The sequence below is a fragment of the Poecilia mexicana genome, unplaced genomic scaffold (assembly GCF_051168715.1).
Source record: "Poecilia mexicana isolate PSO_F unplaced genomic scaffold, ASM5116871v1 scaffold_13, whole genome shotgun sequence".
NCBI classification, from domain to species: Eukaryota; Metazoa; Chordata; class Actinopteri; order Cyprinodontiformes; family Poeciliidae; genus Poecilia; species Poecilia mexicana.
The window spans coordinates 28,685,801-28,704,113 of record NW_028263382.1 but is presented as its reverse complement, the minus strand read 5'-3'; the positions used below and the strand labels follow the sequence as shown (position 1 = coordinate 28,704,113).

Sequence of the window (18,313 nt, the reverse complement as noted above, 5' to 3'; positions counted from 1 at the left end):
ATGGTCATTATCCAACCGCATTATCGCGCACGGTGACTTTTTTCTTCCCCCCCCGCGGGTCTCTGAAGGCACCCGTGATGACATCACCGCAGGTCACGAGATTTAGTACAGGGAGAGTGACGACTGAATGCAACTTTACAAACATAAGGTGAGGAAATGAAGTAGGACATATTGGAGAGATAAAAAGACACACACACAGTGATAAGACAGTGGGAGGACACAAGTTGACTTCCCGTCAGCTCCTCTGTGTCTGCAGGAGAGGGCAGGAAAAAAAAAAAAACACACAAAAAAAAAAAGACAATCCCAGATTTCTGTGACAGCGATCCCACAGCTCTAATAAAACTGTGTGCATGTCAGCACTGGAGACTATGCATGATCTTTACTCCCTCCAGCTCTGACACTGCCAAACAACTGAATGTCAATGGGGTTTATTAAAAAGGGAGAAGTGGCTAGGTTACACTCACTGGGCAGACCTGGCTTTTCAAGTCAATGAAACTCATGCTACACATTGCAAAGCAATAAAACAGTCCGTTTTTTTGTTTTTTTTATTTCGCTTCATGACCTCATTGTTTATCGTCCTTGGATGAAACATGCCTTTACAACTTCTTCGCTCTGTGTACAGTGGTGTAAAAAAAAGAAAAAAGTATTTGTACTCTTAAAGGTTTCTTAGGCTGACACTGGATGGTTTCTGCTTAATGAGATGCTGCGGCGTTTTAAAAGGATCCAAGTCCAGATTTTGACTAGTTCAGTTCAAACCCTTTGCTTCCTTCAAGGCGGTGAACTTGCTAGTGATTTTCCGATCATTATTCTGCTGCATAATTCAAGTGCTTTAAGCTTAAGGCCTTTAAACCAATGCTCAGACATTCTCCTTCAGGATTTTTTGAAGGAGGGAAGAAATTATGATTTCGTTCATTTCTTCCATTGTGTACCTGTTAATCAACCATCTTGTGGTGAGGTACTTAAATCACAGCATGTCAGTCTTTTTTTTTTCCCCTTTTCTTTTTTCGGACCAGTTGAGTTTTATATGACAGATTGTGACGCCTTGATGAAACCAACTCTGTTGGTGACCTCTTGCTGATTGGATCATTTCTACTGAATTCATCTAACCAAATTTCCTTAGAGTAGGCAAAGCACACAATATAGAAAATTACTTCAAATCACCAGTCATAAAGAAAGGTACAAAATGTCCCAGAGGCCGGTAAGAATTGGTGCACGGGCAGAACGAAATGACCCGAGGCAAAAAGCAACTTTTTTTTTTTTTTTTTTTTTTAAATAAAGAAGTGACCCAAATTGGAGCAGTAGAAGGTAGCAAATTATAACCAGCACCTTCTCGTGGTTATTCTGGTACTGATGTACACGGTAGACATCGTCCGTCTGTCAAATCCATATTTATCAGAGAAAAGTCTGAAAAGACTGAGTGAATCCAGGAAGCCATGCTGGAGTCTGTGGTGAGCCTCATAAATATCACTGGGTCACCTTGGAACTGACCTCTTGATCGCCTAGTATGTTGCCTATAATTTTTCTTTTCCATCTAGAGTCAGTTTTTTCTACCTGTATGACATCTAATTTACTTCAATGGAAAATCTTTTTCCCATTCAAAAAATAATCTGAACTTCAGAGCACTGTTGATGAGAACGGTTTAACTGGGATGTATGCAACTGACTTTGAACCAGTGGATGACTGGATTGAGTCGACATATTTGTACTGTACATATACATATAAATAAGCTGAATTGACCTGTATGTGTATTAAGACTGGATTTTTGGTCTTTATAAATGCAAAGTTTTTGAAAAGCAAGCGTAGCAACCTGCAACCTTTCTAGTTAAGGGGCGAATCAAAACTAAGCACAAAAACTGCTTATTGTCAACTTATCGTCGACTATTGTATCTTGTTCATACCTGATGCTTCTTTAGGGATCAGAAACTGTCCCACTCAAAGTAAAGCTTCTGTTGTGCAATCTTTTAAGGTATTTATACAGCACATTTTCAGAAATTCAAAGTGCTTTACATGAATTAGAGGGAAATGCAACAAAAAACCAAAGGAAAGGGCAAAAGAAAAAAAGTATAACCCCATGTTTAGTAGCCCCTGATTTATAAACTAATAGGAGTTTCTCTGGATTCTAAGTTTGTTCCAAGTCCTGCTTTGAGTTTTACCATCATATAAGTGCATATCAATGATGTCTACGGATTTTTACTCCACTAGACAGAGAGAAAGGCGTATCTATGACTTTAAACTCAGAACTTGCAGTGTCCAGGTAAAGTCTGCACCTCTTTTTTTTTTTTTAACTGTAGCTCTTTCAAACGAGGTTTGGCGTTTCATGACGGCTTCCGAAAAGGCAAGACTTAAAACTCTTGTTCTCCGCCACGCTCTCCATCTATACGGTCTCTCCGATGTGATCCAGCTGAAACATTAACAGCCGTATACCTCACAAACTACTTTGAAATTAAACCTATCATTCAGCAAGACATGACGCCAAACGTGTCTGCAAATCAGCAGGGCGAAGCCACTTTACTGCAAACTGCATGCGACTCCCTGAACACATGGTGCACCTAAATGAGTATCAGTAGAAACGTGGCCTACTTTGCATGAAGGTATAGCATAAAAAAAGAAAAAAGAAAGGAGTTCTCAGCTCAGGGCCTTTGGCTCCAAAAACAAAATCACTTCTGAGAGAAGAGACATGATGCCCAGAGGTGATGTGATCTAGATAAGTACACCTTCTAAATTGCTTTCCTGAATGCGAGTAAAAATAACTTTTAAAGGGATATTGCACCTAATGGTGCAAATAAAGTAATCGGAGAGGATGCACAGCTGGACCACCGCTTTCCAACTGGAGCCAATTTACTAAACTGTCAAAACTCCAGTGATAAAAATATCCAGCATACGCGGCGCGCACACCAAATGCGTGACAGCGTCTCATCTCCTGTTGCACGTTGTGAACTCCGAGGGGGAGAGGGTGTCATAATCAACTGGTGCACGCTGCCCCGTGTTACCCATAAATAAATGAATAAATAAATAAACAAAAATCGCATCTACGCGCACGCACACATGAACACGCCAATCAACGCAGATGGCACCGCGTCGCGAGTCCGGCTCGGGCTGCATGTGGCGACTTACCAGATATGTCAGGAAATTTTCGGTCGATGATATATATGGGCATCACATCCACTGATCAGATATCCATCAAATCCTCAAAGGGAGCGCAAAGAATGCTGAACAGTCCGCCACTGATGAGCCCTCTGCTTAAAAACCCTGGATTTGAGGCAGACACGAGCCGTTCACGCCTCCCTCCGCTTCTTCTTCCTTTTCTTCTTCTCCTCCTCCTTCTTCTACCTTCAGCCCTTTGTTCTAGAAGTGCATATTCAGACGGACGCGAACACGGATCCCCTTTCCACAAGTACCAAAGCCGCACCGTGCATCTATCTACCCAGAGAGGATCGCTGACGGAGAATGATCCATCAGCAGCGTGGCGCAGCGCAGCCGCTCAAGTGTGAGATCCACACACACACGGGTGGAGAGGAAGAGGGGTCCCATATTCATAAAGCCCGTGACGGACAGCTTAGGCAAAGTGTAAAGGTTTCCGAAGTTCCCTCTGTTCCCTCGGAACCTCGATGTGTCGGTGCGATGCCAGAGAGCGACCCTGTCAAGCGGTTCCGCGGCGATAAGTTGCGCCTTGGTGGTTTCAGGGCGCAGGTTCAGCTCGGCAGCGGGATGGAAAGACGTGCTCCACACTCAACTACTCTCACACCGAGCTCTAATAGATGAGTTTAGCAACACGGTACCATATAGACTGGCAGTCCTTGCCCTGGGCGAGCCTCTCTGCATCGTCTCTGATCTGCAAGTGCACAAAATTGGTTCGACAAGAATGAGAAAGGAAGACAGATGTTTAGCTATCTTTAAAAGAAAAGCAAGAATCTGAAGCTATTCGAATTATTTTTTCCTCTTGCACAAATGTGCTCCACAAACCACCAAAGCTCTACTTGAAACAGTGCAGAATATGTCAACTCATGTTCAGCTTTCAGGCTTGTATCAAATTAAGGTTTTCTTGTCAAATAATGAAATAATAGAGCAGATGCTTTTTAAATCTCAACCTCTGTTCAGCACAGAATAATTGAGTTCAGGTTTGATCAGCTAGCTATGGCTTCAATTTAATTACCGTACTTTATTTCACTACTAAAGGTGATCAAAGTCCAAACTGGTAAAAAGGAATCTAAAAATCGGTTGTCGTTTTCTTGTAGGCCAGAATCAGGAGTTGGCCATATTTCCAACACAGAGGGGTGGTGTCCAGACACTATTGGCTAGAAATTGCAAAAAGAGATATAAAAAACAAACAAAACAAAACTTGGTGTCTTGTTCTAGAGTGATGAGCAAGTAAAGCAGAAGATGTATTTTATGTTCCTCCTGGCCTGCAAACACCCTGGGATCTTACAGAATCCCATAAAGCACGTTGCTGGATAGAGGGATGTTTAGGTTTTTGGATGGATGGATGGATGGATGGATGGATGGATGGAATCACAAGTCCTCTGGTGTGTTTGAAGACATTTGTGTTTCACTGTCAGTCAACCCAATTAAGTGTTTCTCACTAAACACAGTCGATACCTCTTGCACAGACTGCCACCACTTGACAGCTTTTGATAAGGATTGCATTGTGGGCTTATTAGAGGTTGCATTGTGCAACAGCCTGGGGAGCACAGCTGTCACTGTGCCCCGATATTTGAAACAATAGATAATAAACGATGGCAGCTGCAAATATCCGGATGTTGTAAAGCGCGTACACCTCAGACGCTTTGATTTTTTTAAAACCAGGCCTTTCTTTGATATAAAAAAAACAACAACTATTTGTCTAATTATTTTTAGCAATAAATGAGCAAAGAATTTCTTTTTGATTACATACCAGCATCTGAGTCTTAACTATGAGATTGTGCTTCAAACTCCTTTAAAGGAAATGACAGAATTTTTAATCCAGATCCAGCTCACCAAATCCACAGGCAACATCTGTGTGCATATGATTAGGCTGCTTGAAACCATCAGTTACCTTTTGGCATGTTTTGCATACATTTATAAAGTACAAAAAAAGAAAAATTGCTCTAGAACAAACATTTTAATTCACTCCAACATAATTTATTTCTTTACATCTGACCTTTTGCTCCCAGCCGGTGAGCAAAGTTCCCAACAGAGTCACGTTCATGCAAACAGCCAACTCTGCAAACACACAATGAGTTTTTTTTTTTTTTTTCCTTTTTTGGTTTAACAGCAAAAGTCGACATCAAACTGAGAAGAAAGCTATTCACTGCAGAGAATAAATGACCCAATTTCCATTGGAGCGACGGCGTTTGGATGAGACCGCATGATCAGTGAATGATCGTCTGTCATGAATGCGTATTGAGCTTATATTGCTTATATGGGTGGAGGTGTTGGAAGCAGTGAACATTTTTTATAATGCTGTTTAGTTCTTATAAAAAAACAATCAGAGTACATCAGCCGCAAGAGGGATGTAGACACGGTAGAAGATGATTTATGTTCTCTCTCTCTGTTATGTGCAATTTAGCCAAGTCTCATTGTAAGTCATGAAACAGAAGCAGAACATAAGTTATTATATCCCTAAAACAATGACATAGAACTTAATTTGTGTTTATTAGCAACTAAGTAAATTAAGGTTTATTTCACAAAGTGTTTCACATTAAAGTAAGTAATTCAAAGTGTAAAAAGTAACCAAAATCGAGGGAAATTGAAAGGGATCACCAAATCAACAGATGTCATTTTCAAGAACAGGGCATCTATTGGCTAACGCTCCGTCTCCTTCAGGCTTCAGTCCCGTATCCGTCAGGCTCTCATTGTAGGACCTTGATGACCTGCTGGTTACATAAGTGCGCGAAAGTCCATTTTTATGTACAGTAAGTTGGTGCTTGTCCGTGTAAAGCCAAATCAAAACCACAATCTTAGAGTGAACTTTCGGCAAAGTTGTTCCTCTTTTTCCACTTCTTTGCAACTGCGCTCTCATCAGACACACACACGCATACATAATGTGTGTGTTTCCCCAGATACAGGGTGGACAGTATCTCATGGGGAAACGCAAATCGAAGTAACAAATGTTTTCAGGTAGAACTTTTTTTTTTTTTTACGCATGCACACTTAGTGTCAAAGAACCTACCACCAACTAGTGGCGTGACGAGGGCATTACACCTTTTCGATGTGTACCATCACTGTGTAAAAGATTGTAATTGGAATGTCTTCATGTAAATATGTTAATAGAAAAGGGAAAAAAAAAACATTTGTAAACAGTGCCTTAGAATTGTAGCCAATTTTAGAGTACACACTGCTGTTTGTGTTGTAGACGGAGTAACGGTGATGGTCAACATGCTACTTTAGTTAACCATAGCATTTTAGCTCACTCTGGACATTTTCATGACATGTAGTCAAGACTGAGACAAAGTATATTATGTTGTTTTAAGCTTTTCAGGCTCTGATGCTCAAAACTCGAGACCAACTGCAAAGCTCTCCATCAGAGCTGCAGAGTCAAGTCGGAGTTTACACACACTTTGCCAAGACCCTTTTAAATGTCTGGAGCTGCTTAGGGCCACATGCACCGCGGTGGCTTTGACATGCTGATCTCATTAACAAATGACATCGGATTTCACACTTACCACTCAATCATTTAAAATCTCTTTAGTGTTTACTCAGATGACCAATTTTCAAACTTTTTATTATTTTTAATTTTGAATCATTTAAGTGTTAAAAAAATAGAAGCAAGAATAAGAGAAATGTTTAGTGAAGCAAACACTTTTTCCACAGCCCTGACTGCTAAGCCTGCTTTGGGCTTCCAAAGTTTGGTGAAGTGATGAGACTGGATGGCAGCTGGAGTTCTGAGCCAAGAGCCAAAAAAAAAAAAAAAAAAGCCAAAAAAAACCCCACCACAACAACTGCGTGGTGTCATTCAATTCTCACCTCTGCTGCAACATTGAACTATCTACGCCAAGAAGAATACAACGTCTGCGTTAGAAGATAGCAGTGGTCAACAGCCAAACACCTACGGCGCGTATTGCTGTACAAAACATTGCAGAGATTTATTTTTTATGCTGTGAATCACCTACAGTCGGTGTGCTCTGGCTTAAGAACGGGAGATGTCCAAAGCAGTTTGTTAAGAAGCAATAAGTTTTTTTTTTTTTTTGTAATGTTTGAATTCTAGAATGTGTGTATATGATCCTTTGTCTGTGAAATATTTGTTACCTTCTGGGAGTGGCTCTGCAGCGGCCATCTTGGACCCCTGGTAAGAAGGAGACCCACCTCAAACCCAGCTGTTTTATGGAGGGAGCAGTGATGGCTGGAGTTTGATTGGCTGGGGGTAAACTAGGAGGCGGCAGGGCCGGCATCCTGCATGTTTTAGTTCTCTCCCTGGTTTAACACACCTGGATCAAATGATGGCTCGTTAGAAGGCCTAAGGAGAACATGCTGAAAAGGAGAGAAATAAAACATGCAGGATGCTGGCCCTCGAGGACCGACTTTGGGCACCACCGGTCTAGGTGGACTGCTGGATGTAGCAGACAGACTGACTGATGGGAAAGCTGCCATTTTGAACTGTGCTGTGATGCTGGAGGCCTAATAAACCAGCTTTGATTGTTGTCCTGCCAAGTTTGCTGATTTTTCTTCCCCTTCCACACCACACCTCTCAGTGAAACAATATTTTATGCATGAAAGCTCCACTTCTTGCCTCCTTTGGTTCAGCGATTCGTTCATTTATAAAAGTTTGCGTTCGCGTGGCTGGCTCTGTTTGTGTTTTATGAGCAAACAGAGGAGTTTATCTTTCTGGCTTGATGACAGAACAGTTTTGTGAAATAGGCTCATGTCACACTGGATGAGTGGTGGTTTAACGTTTTATAGCCTGTTTATTTTTCCACATTAGGGAGTGTTATTCACTTCTACGAAGCCCTTCAGTCTACATGACCTTAAGGTTCGAAGGTTTGTGGTGGAGACACAGCCCGTAGTTTGAAGTGGATGAAAATTTCAGCTTTTTTTTTCTTTTTTAAGGTGAATTTTTCAGCACACAGATGATGCCTTGCTGAACATAGCCTTCTACTTTAGAGCCTTCTAAATTGCAAGGGAGGTTTATTTTAGCAGCACTTGTGGCTGTCAACGTATAAAATCCACAATTTCAAGGTTGCAAAATCCATAAAATAAAACTTTTTTGTGGAAAAAAAAAAAGTTAGTTTGCTACTTTGTGGCTAAGCCTGGTTTAAAATTGCGTTTTGAAAATGGTTCGCGAAACATAAACAGCTCAAGTCAGAATACAAATCGAGAAAAACAAACAGTTTTGTGGCGTTTTTAAGAGGTTTGTTTCATTGACAGATAAAAAAAAGGCCAAGTTAGTTACCAAAATAATAACTCACACAGATACAGTCGTCTTTTTTTTTTATTTGCAGATTTCCGGCACACACACCGTAAATGTCAAAGCCATCATCAAGCAATGAAACAATAATATTGTATTTCTACTGTTGTAGTAACTTTGAGCTAAACACACAGACACACACACAGAAGCACAATGGATGCATTCTTAAAAATTATATCTATACATATATTTTTTTTATCTCAGCAACTATGCCTTTGATTATTTACCACTAATACATAACATACATTCTTTATTAACTTATAGGTTAAATATTAACCACAACACCAAATACTCTATCCTTAGAGGTGCTTTGTAAAAAAAAAAAAAAGTTGGATATTTTCTTTATTCTCAGTGTGTTGTTTAATTTTAAATGAGAGCACCTATCTTCTATTTGATCTTTTTAAAAATATTACTTCAAGTAATGACACAAAGTACATGGATTTCATGCAGACCTGAAGCAGGATGTGTTATTTTTTACGTGATCTGGTCCAACACATTTAAATTGCTGAACAAAAAAAAAAAAAAAAAAAAAAAAAAAACTAATATCGCTACTACAGGAAGGGAGAGGATTAAACTGTCCTACAGGCTGCAGTGGGATAATACTTTCTGATAGGAATGACAGTGAGAAAAATTCCTCATTACCTTCGCTGCGACAGCTAAAGCCAGCAACACACAGCAGGGCTGATAGTGTGTTGTCAGCTTCGGCACCAAGTGGTAAAAACGGATCTGTCAAGTCTCTTTCTATCTGCATCTTCCAGGTTTTCGGGCGCTTTATGCGAGACACTTCAAACGCAAACGAGATTTTAAATCATCTTTCAGGCCGTGCGGCGCTCGTTTCCGTGAAAATAAACATGCGCGCGCAGATGTCATGTTACAGGTTCGCGGCTGAAGCCGATCGATAACTCACAACAACCGAAGAGTAACCCGAGTCCGGACCGAATGCTGATCGAAACCCCGTTCTAGTCGAAGTGAAGGGAGTTTTATTTTGTCCATTTGAGAAGACTGTTATAGATCTTACGAAGTCACTTAAACACACACACAAAAAGATGTGGATTTGTACGCCATTTTAAGCGAATACAGCCTTTTCCATTCATCTAATAAAGCTTCCTGTGAGAAAATAACCTGCTCTGCCATCCAATCCTGGTGCTTCTTCTTGCTAAATATCAGTCTGCCCTTGAATTTTTCTTCTTCTTTTCTTAGAGGAAACGTGGCAAGCGTCCAAACATCTCAACCGCTTTTCTCCACTAAGCTCTGCACTGGTGGCAACCCAATCCTTTAGCAGAATCTTCTTTTTCAATGTGCAGTACATGTGCACAATATGCACATTTTTTAAAACACGGTCGGATATGTGTGTTTAAAAAAAACGCACAGTATTTTCTGTTAGTTTTGTATTTTATTAATGCTACATTTAATCTTATGTCTTTATGTTTTTAACACCTTAAGAACTTTTTGTGTGGACTTGTATGTTACACCTGAATTTCCCACTTTGCAGGGCACTAAAGGCTGTTTCTGTTCTATTTTGTTCTATTCTTGAGGGAAATTTGCTGACCACATCAGCTCAGAGTCCAAAAGCTTCAGCGTTGTCTCACTGAAGCGTAGAAGGTAGAGCACATCACTCTGATTCTAAAGTCATTCTCAGAGAACAGACTTTAAAATACTCTTGCTAGTTTATAAATCGTTGAACAGCTTAGCAGCCAAAATGCATTAAAGCTCTGTTGTTACTGAATAAAACCTTACGGACTTTTCTGCATCCCTAGAATCAGAACCAAACACGGAGAAGCAGCGTTCAGCTTTTATGCTCCTCTGATCTGGAACAAACTCCCAGAAATTCATAAAAAAACAAAAAAAACACTGAGTTCCCTTTAAATCAGATTTAAAAGCAGCACCTGTTTAGTGCTACCCTTGATTAATATTTATCAGAACATCAATAATTTTAGTTTGTATTCCGACTATTCATTACTTTCCTTTATGATGCCACAGCAGTGAAATATTTGCACTGTTGTCTTCATGACCTTTTTTTTATTTGATTACTTTTTAGGAGACAGTTCTCACACTTGCTGGACTTTTTTTTTTCTTTTTTTTATGTGTGTGCCCTTTCCTTTGGCCGGATCCGCCTGAAATCTTTCAAGTTCTTGACGGTTTAATCTATTTTTGATTTGGGTGTAATTTTACCGTCAAACAAAAAAAAAAAAAAAACAAACAAAAAAAAACGTCCTCACGTAAAACCACGATTGATACAAGACAACGATTACAGGATGTGTTGCCTCTGAGGTAACCAGCTGCTGACAAAAGAAGAAAGATTTCAAGCACCACTCCCTATGAAGTAAACATTCCGACACCGCCGTGTTTCACACAGGCGATGTTGCGTTCAGGGTTATCATGTACCGTTAGTTTTACGCCACACTTTTGAACGTAGGCCTAGAAAAAAAAAAGAAAAAAAAAAAGCAAATTTAGTCTGTTCTGACCAAGATTGTGGCCTTGATTCACTGGAATTTACCGCCAGCCAACAACTGAAGCAGTTATCTTTTCATTATTATTATTATTAGTCTAAAAACTTTGCGACACAACTGTAAATGTAACATTTAGTGTTATATAAACGACATGACAGCTCGCGCGTACCGCTGCGTACATGTCGTCCGCTTCATGTTCTAGTGTCTTTGATCCCGAACGACATCAGAAACCCCACCAAGGAGTTTCTCTGCTGAGCGAATATCCACGAGGCTGAAGTGACTGACGTTTTTAGATCCAGCGTCGCGTGTGCATCTAAAAGATTTGTTTGACATGCAGCCTCCGCCATTATGAGTTCCATCTTTGTGTTCCTTTGTTTTAAACATTAAAAAAAGAAGCCCCTCTGCCCCCCACCCACTCCCTCTTTTTTCTCTGTTGGCCGTTTGAGTTCTGCTTGCTGTCAGTAAACCCAGCATGTTATGGACTCCTGGAGAGTGTTGGATTTTAATTGCGCTGTGCTTGGGGAGACGCAGCCTATTGCTGCAGAAACAGGCACTTGTGCGAACGCAGATACATTATTACCAAACATGTTGTTTCTGTGGAGTGCTTCGTGAAAGCGGTCGTGCCTCTCGAGCTGTTTCGCTCCTTGTCATTTTTAGTGATTCGGCTTGTGAAGCTTTGGTGTATTTTGTCGAGATTGTCAAAAAGAGGAGGCACATGCTTGCGGAAATCACATGAAAAATGATATATATTTTATGGCAATAAAATCCATTAAAGGTGTCTATATTTTACATGAATTTGGACCCCATTTATTCCGATGCCTCTAAAAAAAAGTGTGGCACAACTGCAAAAGGCCATTATTTAGAAAAACAGCCAAGCGTATAGTAACTCTGGAGGAACTACAGAGATCTGTTCAGACGTCTTCTGTGTCCTGTCAACACACTGGCAAAATGAAAACCAGGACAATTATTACTCATGCAAAGTGGTACATCATGGATAAAGTACTATATTTTTTAACGTTATTTTCAGAAAGCAAAATTGGATTTTAAGCATTTTTTTTTGTCAGTGTGTGGCATTTCAGTGCTGACATAAGGTGTCTGTGAAATGTGGTTTTTATGTTGTTGTTTTTCTACCTAATGTGGTTCTAATGCTAAAAATCGACAGAGGTTTCATAAATCCCAGGCTGTGTTTTAGAGAAATCATATCCAGTGTAAGTTAAGCCACTGAGACTGGACCAGTGTAAGTATCACAAAATTTGAACCGGACATACAGCACTGAAAGTAGGGGAAACCCTTTAATTTGATAACAAATGTACAAATTTAATGCCACTTTTGGGGATGCTAGAGGTGTGTGGACATGGTTTTTATTAATGCTTACACTGTAACAACTCAAGAAAAGAAAAGAAAAAAGGTTACTGGTAGTGCAGGAGAGACTTTTTTGAAGTCAATAAGAAATAAAGCGGTCTAAAGAAGTAATGTCTGAAATTAACTTTTGGCTGGAAAGTGACAGGAAATGAACGCCGCTCATTAACCTCATCACAACATCGCCGAGGTAAAACATTAGCGTTAGCATTATGCTATGTGGATGAATGGAGCTAAAAACAGAGTAATTCTTGAAGAGAACGCGTCGTAAGTAGCCAAAGCACAGGCACATATACTACGGTTTTTTTCTATGCGTTTGTTTTTATTATTATTATTATTTTCATCAGTGAAAAAATTTGCGAAACCACGAAACATGGTAACATTTTTATGCATGCAGCACCACGTCTGTTGGCAATAAAACAACTCTCTCTGTCTTCATAAATGCATTAAAGTGGAGCGACTCTTTGACATGGGCGTTTCGGTAAACAGCCTCGTGGTTTTGTGCGACAGCAACACTTCAGGCGTCTTTTAACTATTTTTCACTCAGACCAACAAAGTGTGAGTCACGTGTACAAGGCTACACAAAGCAATTACCACCATACGTACGGCACAGACGGCAATTGGGCAACAAAACAAACATCTTTGTCTACTTCTCAAAGGCTCCACTAACCCCTTTCAATAAAAGTGACTCATTAACACTAAGTTTCAAATGACAGCTCCGCGGTTAAAACAAGGCTCCCAGAGAACTGGAAGCAAAAACCGTGACTAATAAGCAGTTCCGCATTTGCTCCGCATATGTCAGTGAATCACTCCGGAGTAAGCAAGCCTGACACAAACTCGGGGAGCTTAAATCTCTATCTTTGCGAAACGTTTTGGCTGATGGATGCGTGTTGTCAGAGGCAGTTGAGATGAGTTTCGTGGGTTTTGGATCAAGGCCACCGCGACGGGAAAGCCTCTCTCGGCAGTTCCTCTTCTCGGAACTGTCAGGTGGCGCTTCTCCGGTTCGAGACGGTGTCCGCAAAGAGACAAAAACACATTCGCTTCAAAGTACAAAGCGAAGGACTCATGTGAGATGCGATGCTGTTACTCAGACAGAGGGACTTTTAGACTCTTGTGTGCAGCAACCATGGTAGAACAAAGAAGGGGAAGACAGAAGGTGGAAAAAATACATATTCAGGGGAAAACATCAATTAAAAAAAAAAAGCAACTTATCCAATAAATCCACATGTGTATTGTCTGCTTTTTTTTCTATGTGCTTTAGTTATCCACGAAGAACGGGACAGGGGGAAATAACGCTATGAGTAAAGACTGGAAAACATGGTGGTGCTAATAAAACTCATGTTGCAAATATTACTGCTTTTATTGCTTTCTTGAATAATGTATCAACGTTTGAGGTAAAATTAGAGCGCACACATATCGAAAGTATACATTAGAGCACCATCAGTCTGAGAGAGAGAGAGAGAGAGCTTCCAGAAATCCACTTAACCAAACTCTACCAGCTCTGCTGCTGCCCGCTTCCTAATGGCCTCAGAAGATGTCATTTGTGTCTGGAAACTAAAGCACACCCAAACTCAGAGGGTTTTGGTTCCAAGCTGAAAAACATGCTGGATTTGGTAACTTTGGTCAGTGTCAGTGGAAAATAAACATTACCTATTTGGCCCACAGTCATTGCTGCGTAGCTAAAAAAAGAAAAACTAACACTGCCCATCAAGCTGGAAGTATCATCTCCAACAGTGAAACTTAAATACAGGAAATCCTGCAAGAAAACCACTTACAAACAACTTCCTGCAAAAAAATCGAAAGAAAAAAAAAAAAAAAACTTGACCAAGACTACAGCCATAAACAGAGCTACCCTGTGTTGGTCTATGACATCAAATCCCTACTAAATAGATAAAGTGCAAAGATTAGAGGGATGCATTACCTTCTGCTTACTCTTTTGAAGGTAGTTTGTTACACAAAGGAAATCCAACAACAACAACAAAAAGGTTTGCAGTTTATCCAGAACACTGCAGCAAGAGTTTGAAGAATAAAAACAGAAAACTTTGTTCTATTTCAGCTTCTCTTATTTAACTCCCCATTGAATCAATCCACAATAGAAGATAAAAGATTCCTTCTTATACATAAAGCCTCCAATTATCAAGCTCAATTGTACGTCAGCGATCATATTGTCGTGTATGTTCCCAGAAGAGCACTTTGCTCTTATTTCTCTCTCTCCAAGACAAGGGAATAAGCTGAGTTCTCACAGCGACTGTCTACAGGAATCTGGCGTAGAAAAAGATTTGCTCATTTCTCCTTTTCAATATCTTCTATTCTGATCATTTTGTTGGTCAAAAAAAAAAAAATCTTGCATCCATATTCTAACGATAGATGGTGTGTACACACATAGATACACTCACAACTAAAAAGAAAGAGTTACAAGATGAAACGTTACCTATATATATATATATATATATATATATATATATATATATATATATATATATATATATATATATATATATATAAATTAATTGCAGTTTTTACACATTTTTGTTGTTACTTTAGCATTAGATACTTCAGCACAGCGATCGATACAGCTGTGTGTGTACCAGTGCTCTACTTAGAAAATATATTTAAAAAATTGTTCATTCTGACTGGCCTAAAACATAATATCAAAACTAAATGCCAGGAAGTGAGAAAAAAAAATCTAACATCTTATTAGACACCTTCTGGCATTTCTTACTTGACTGACAAAAATGATTGTCCTGGAAGGAAACTCTGTAATGTCCTTGTTACCGAGGCAGGCACATGACGGCGGAAAGTAATCCACAAATGTCGACTTTCTATTCAATATGCATGCCAGATCTCACACTTCTTAAAACACTAAAGCTCATTAGTGTAAAACATTTTTTTTAAAAAGTGCATTAGAAAAAAAGGTGCGACAGCATGAAGGTGGATGCACCATGAGTATTTTTAAAGAAATGTAATTACAAAAGTGTGAATTTTTTCAAAAGTGGTTGATCAAATGACTGCTTTTCTTACCTTGAGTTATGTTGAGTACATAACTTTACCATTGAGGTACATAACACCTCAAAGGTATTGTTAAGTGTCTGGGTGTAGAAGAGAAGAAGATTTTAGTTGAAAAAGTAAAATATTAAAGTCGATAAAATAATTTAAACGCTACTTCATGAGAGTTCTTAAAACTTTGAGATTTGGCCTTCCTATAATCCACAGTTATTTACATGCCGTTAGTCATGTGATTCTACAAAACCCACACATATCAAATGAGCCTTAATCATCTTAAGTCACAAACTCGACCTGTTGAGGCAAAGCATGCGGTCAGCCCTCTCTACTTTGATACCCTTACGTAAAAGTAGCAAACAGATTCCACATGTGTGAGATGTAATCCCGGTGTAAAACCGGCTGGTATGCGCAAGTCTCGGACATTTCTTACATGACTCTAGTGAACAGACAGCACAAAAAAAGAGAAGAAAAGTCAAGGTACACGGGAGACAGCTCAGGGATAAAGTGGTGGACAAGTTCAAAGCAGGACGAGGTCATAAAACAAGACACCGAGCTTTGAACATCTCGCAGAGAACTGCTCAATCCATCCGTCATCCAAAAATAGAACAAACACAAAACAACCGCAAAACCTACCGAGACAAGGCCATCCGCCTAGACTGAAAGGCTGGGGAAGGAGAGGATTAATCAGAAAGAAAAAAAAACAGCCAAGAGGCACAAGTGGGAGAATATGTTGGCAGGACAACTATTAGTCATGGACCTAAAAAGAAAACTACAAACAAAAAATAACTGAAGTCTTGATGGAATAGTAGCGCAAAAATAGGCATTGTTGGAAAAAAAAAAAAAAGAAAAAAAAACATTAGATGTCCTGCTTGTGCTTTGCTGGAGGTCAGCATGTGGATGAAGGTGGAGTGGTCAGATGAAACCAAACACAAACATTTTGACTGAGAGGCAACATTTTAAAGAGGGGAGGAAAACCAACTGCGAACGCCCCTCCCGTCCTGTGGTGGCAGCACCGGGCAAGAAAACGCTGTGAAAATGAAACACAGTTGAAATATTTCATTAAACGATCCACTAAACAACCCACATATGGATTTTTTTTCCCCCCACTTCTTTCCTGTTTAAAATCGTTCATCTTGTGCTCGATACAGTTCGATAAGCCTCAGAGAAAAGATCCTTCATCGAACGTCGAACGGAAGTCCGACAGTTTAGGGAAGAAGCTTACAGGTCTCTATCTTCAGTCTACGATTTTGGCAGAATGAAAAGTTGACCTCAGACGTGTGATTAGTGAAGTGTGCTCCCAGTTAATGTAAACAAAATTACAGCTGATCTTCTGCCTCCTGTGTCTCCACTGGGAAAACGGCCCTTTCAGCTACAGCGTGCGCCATCAGCACTCAAGCTTTGAAAATAAACTAGCCGTATGCGATTGCACAAACATCGGTTGTTCTTTTCATGCAGCACTTATTCCAACTTGTAACAATTTTTTTAAAGTAATAGATGTGTTTTTTGTTTTTCATTTCCTTGCTAAAAGGAACCACTCGTCCTAAATCTCCTTCTTTAGGGCCCACAGGCGGTAAACGAATGTGCTTCCTCCTCTCGGCGTGTACGTCCCCTCACACCTGCTTGAGAACGCGACAGGAAGCGGCAGCAGCAGCTGCTGTCGCTCTTCTTACATGCAGGGGGTGCAAGTTAAACTGAAAGGACGTGTTTCAGATGCGCAGGTGTCTCGTATCAGGAAGGGGTTTGTCAGCTTGTTTACTCGATTTCCTCCCTTTTACAAGTACAGTCAGACACACACACAAACACATTTTCCTGTCCCTTTAATGTCCTTCCCATGGTGAGCCCTGGAGGTCGGGAAGGTCAAGTTGTTTTGCTGCAACAACAGCTTTCATCTCAGGCTTAAAGCGATTATTTCCTGGACCGATTCATGCTGCTTCGACTCAGTGTGTGTCACTCCCCAGCAAGAACAAGGGGTCTTCGGCTGCGAGGAATTTGGCGGACGGTGTTGCATTTATGTGTGATTGATCACAATCGTCTGTCCGTGTCATGTCTGCGGCGCAGCGAGGCTTATTCGTTAGGCCTGCAGCCTGTTTTCTTCGTGAGCTCTCAGCAAAAACAGAAAGACGTACTCTCACAGCTCAGTGTCACTATCACTCAATCAGTCCCTCCACGTCAAGAGCACCTCGGTAATCAAGATTAATAATGTGAAGGGTAATATATTTCAGTAATTCCTTTCAAAATTTAAGAGTAAAATATTAAATCGGTTTATTATACAGGGAAGCCGATCAAGATTCCCAAAAGTAAGTTGGATGAATCGACAAATTGCAATGTAAAAAGTGTGTTTTCTCAGAAGTCACGGTGTTACATTAGACCTAAAATGATTTTTTGTGTGTGTGTAGGATGTTGTGTTAGGGCTATGTTACATGCCCTCAGCTGGACGGCTGTTGACTTTGGAGTCGTTGACGCCCTTCACAAAGATGGTGAGCCACAGTCAGTCCTTCTTAAGTTAGGTTGCTTGGAAAGTTGAGTGGAAGAAAAAAAAATTTAAACTGAAAAAGTTACACAAGAAACAATATGGTAACCACACACAGAAGGATTTGCAGTCTCGGCGCTTCAAGAACTATTTCACACATATAGATCTAGGTCATAGACCGTCACTTTGTTGTTATTGTTTTGTTTTTTTGGTTTTTTGTTGTTTTTTGTCAAGCTATTTCTTAACCAGAGACTATATCAGAAGCATCTTACCTGTGCTACAGGGATAAAAAAAGGGGGGGGGGGGAATTTGCTCAGTTGTGCAAAGTTCTTTTTTCAAATCAAAGAAAATGTTGCATTTTCCAGATTAGTTCCCTAATCTGGAACTAGTAAAGTTCCAGATTAGGGAGGAAGAGATAAAAGGCTCAACATCCCAGTTGCTTGAGGTTCAGTCAGAGATCAATTTTAGAGCCACTTCATTTTAGAGCTGATGTTGCTCCAAAGGGATTTCTAACGTCCACAGTCAACACAGTGTTTTATCAGAACATCATAGAGCATTTCATGCTTCCCTCTTCTGACAGGTTTAATGGAGATGCTGATGATTTTAGCTTCAGGAGGCCTTGGAGACGGTCAAAAGCAGCCGTACCGGCTT

The 18,313-nt window shown here is 40.1% G+C and overlaps 1 protein-coding gene across 2 annotated transcripts in view; it reads right to left on the bottom strand.

The window, feature by feature from the left end:
• Positions 1 to 7,469, bottom strand: part of LOC106904216 (neprilysin-like) — a 58,021-nt gene extending 50,552 nt beyond the window's left edge. Inside the window, exon 1 of one of the 2 annotated variants that reach the window (XM_088012000.1) lies at positions 7,225 to 7,469. In XM_088012000.1, the coding sequence (XP_087868126.1) occupies positions 7,225 to 7,252 (28 nt within the window). In that variant the 5' untranslated portion in view covers positions 7,253 to 7,469. Of the gene's footprint in view, positions 1 to 3,114; positions 3,416 to 7,224 lie in introns of those variants that run through there. The other variant, XM_088011999.1, reaches the window with a different exon arrangement.
• Between the last annotated feature and the right edge of the window lie 10,844 nt (positions 7,470 to 18,313).